This window comes from Hoplias malabaricus, chromosome 3 (genome assembly GCF_029633855.1).
Source record: "Hoplias malabaricus isolate fHopMal1 chromosome 3, fHopMal1.hap1, whole genome shotgun sequence".
Taxonomy (NCBI): domain Eukaryota; kingdom Metazoa; phylum Chordata; class Actinopteri; order Characiformes; family Erythrinidae; genus Hoplias; species Hoplias malabaricus.
In genome coordinates, this window is record NC_089802.1 from 1,875,639 (window position 1) to 1,877,734 (window position 2,096).

At 42.7% G+C, this 2,096-nt stretch overlaps 1 protein-coding gene across 1 annotated transcript in view; it reads right to left on the bottom strand.

The window, feature by feature from the left end:
- The window catches only part of lhpp (phospholysine phosphohistidine inorganic pyrophosphate phosphatase), a 46,750-nt gene continuing 44,654 nt past the window's right edge, over positions 1-2,096 (bottom strand). Inside the window, exon 7 of the mRNA XM_066666241.1 lies at positions 1-436. Coding sequence (XP_066522338.1) covers positions 340-436 — 97 coding nt within the window. The 3' untranslated portion in view covers positions 1-339. The remainder of the gene's footprint in view (positions 437-2,096) is intronic.

A 2,096-nucleotide genomic window follows, 5' to 3' on the forward strand; every position in this document is an offset into this window, starting at 1 on the left:
TTACTGTGATTAATTATTGATTTTCTATGTTACAGATATCTCTGGGTCTTAAAGTACAACTGTAAACTTAAAGACACTTATATTTTCATAAAGACACTACAAGAAAATCCAGGTGTTTTTTATGGTTTTCCTGCTCAAAAACATTGGAGCTTCAGAGAAGTGTCAGTGTGAAAGCCCTACGTACGTCACTGAATATAACGAGTGGTGATGGAACTCATTTCAGATCCCAGTCTTCTGCGATATCCATCCTCCAAAACCCAGTGACTTAATCACAAGCCACAAACCTGCTGTAATCTAAGGTCAGCTCTACTCCGAAAGTTCTCAGAAAGTAAACTGTCTTCATTTGCCACGATGCTGGAGGATGGCCTCCACTGCGGCAGCCAGGTTGTCCACGTATCCGTCGGCCGTCACCGTGGGGTGTCTCTCATCGCTCGGCCTACGAACACACACAGAAGACACGCGTAAACATACGAACACACAGAGAGAGTGACCGCGGTGAGTGAACAGAGTCTCAATCACATCACAACACGACTGCACTGGTGAAGAGTTTATGAAATGAGTTCAAAATGAGTTCATTAAAGCTGCAAGGCTAATGTTGCTAACAGACACTGGAAGTCAATAGTCACCTAAATAGCATTTGTAAATGTGTGCCCACAAACTTCTCCCCAACCTGATCAAACCACATCCAGGTCTCAATAAACGCAGGACAGGTGAGTCTGTGTGTTTTAGGACGCAGTGAAGCTATAAAACCAACGTCACTTCAGTGTTTAGGCTAAAAATGAAACAAAGAATCGGTGTACGGGAAAGCGGGTGCTATGCTAATGATAATATAGTCCCAGTACACATACAATACACATTTTAATACAAATTATATCCTTAAAAACAAGTTCACAAAGCCTAAACACATATACTGAAGTATGTATTTACAAAAGCTATTTGGGTGACTATTGACTTCCAGTGTTTGTTAGCAACATTAGCCTCAATGCTCCAGCTCTAAGCTTAGGCAGAAAAACGCGGACTCCGAAAATTCTTGGCTGATCGACTGCACCCTGGATCAGTGTTAAAACCATGTGCATTTGATTTTCTCACCAAACTACTTCTTTAAAGAAATTCATAAGGTAATAAACACATTGAAGTCATTAAAAAGCTGCTATAAAGCAAACACAAAACAGAACAGTGACCTGTTGGTTGCCAGATAGTGAGCCCGCATCCACCTGCACTGTCAAAGCTCAGATCCAGCTGGTTAGTGATCTCACGCTGTTTACACATATGAACTCTGGAAAATGTCTAGAGAATCGGGTCAAGGGGGGGGGGGGCAGTCAGAGTGGGTGCGTATCAGACTCGTTCTCACAGTGGGACATGTTCAGTGTGTTTAAGACATGGGGCGGCTACCAGAGCATTACTGGCTCTAATCACACATTTCCTCACTTCTGCTTTCAAACATACACACATTTTCTGGGACACTGTGTTTGTGTGAGAGGGGCTTTACTGTCTTCGGACTGCTGCCCTGTTTATACATGAGTTATAACAGCCCACAGCTCAGCGCCATTGGCTTTGTCTCTCTGAGTTAATGTTAATGTAAACTGAATGTAGATCACTACAGAGGGATTTCTCTAGAAGGATCTGTGCGTTCAGGAAGTGCTTATTAAATAAAACACATACAAACATTCAATTAAATATTGCGTAACGTGGGAATCAACAATAAAATTATATATAAATAACATTTAATAACGAATCATTTAACTCTAGCAATGTAGATCCAAGGGCTGGCCTGTGTGTGTGTGTGAGTGTGTGTATGCGCAGGAAGGTCTGAGCGTGCGTCCATCTTCTGCACAGCCCAAACACACACACACAGATCAGTAAACAGGAGGGTGGAGTGGTGATGCTATCACACACACACACATTAGTCAGTGTGCGTGTGTGTGAGTGTGTGTGTGCGTGCGTGTGTGTGTGTGAGTGATAATAAAGTGGAGGGGTGTGATTGTGATTCCAGTCTGATTACATGCAGCAAATGTCTCCACACACACTCAGAGATGAAATGATAAAGAGACAGGCTCAACTCGGATAGAAATATGGAGAAAAAGGGCAGGGCCACA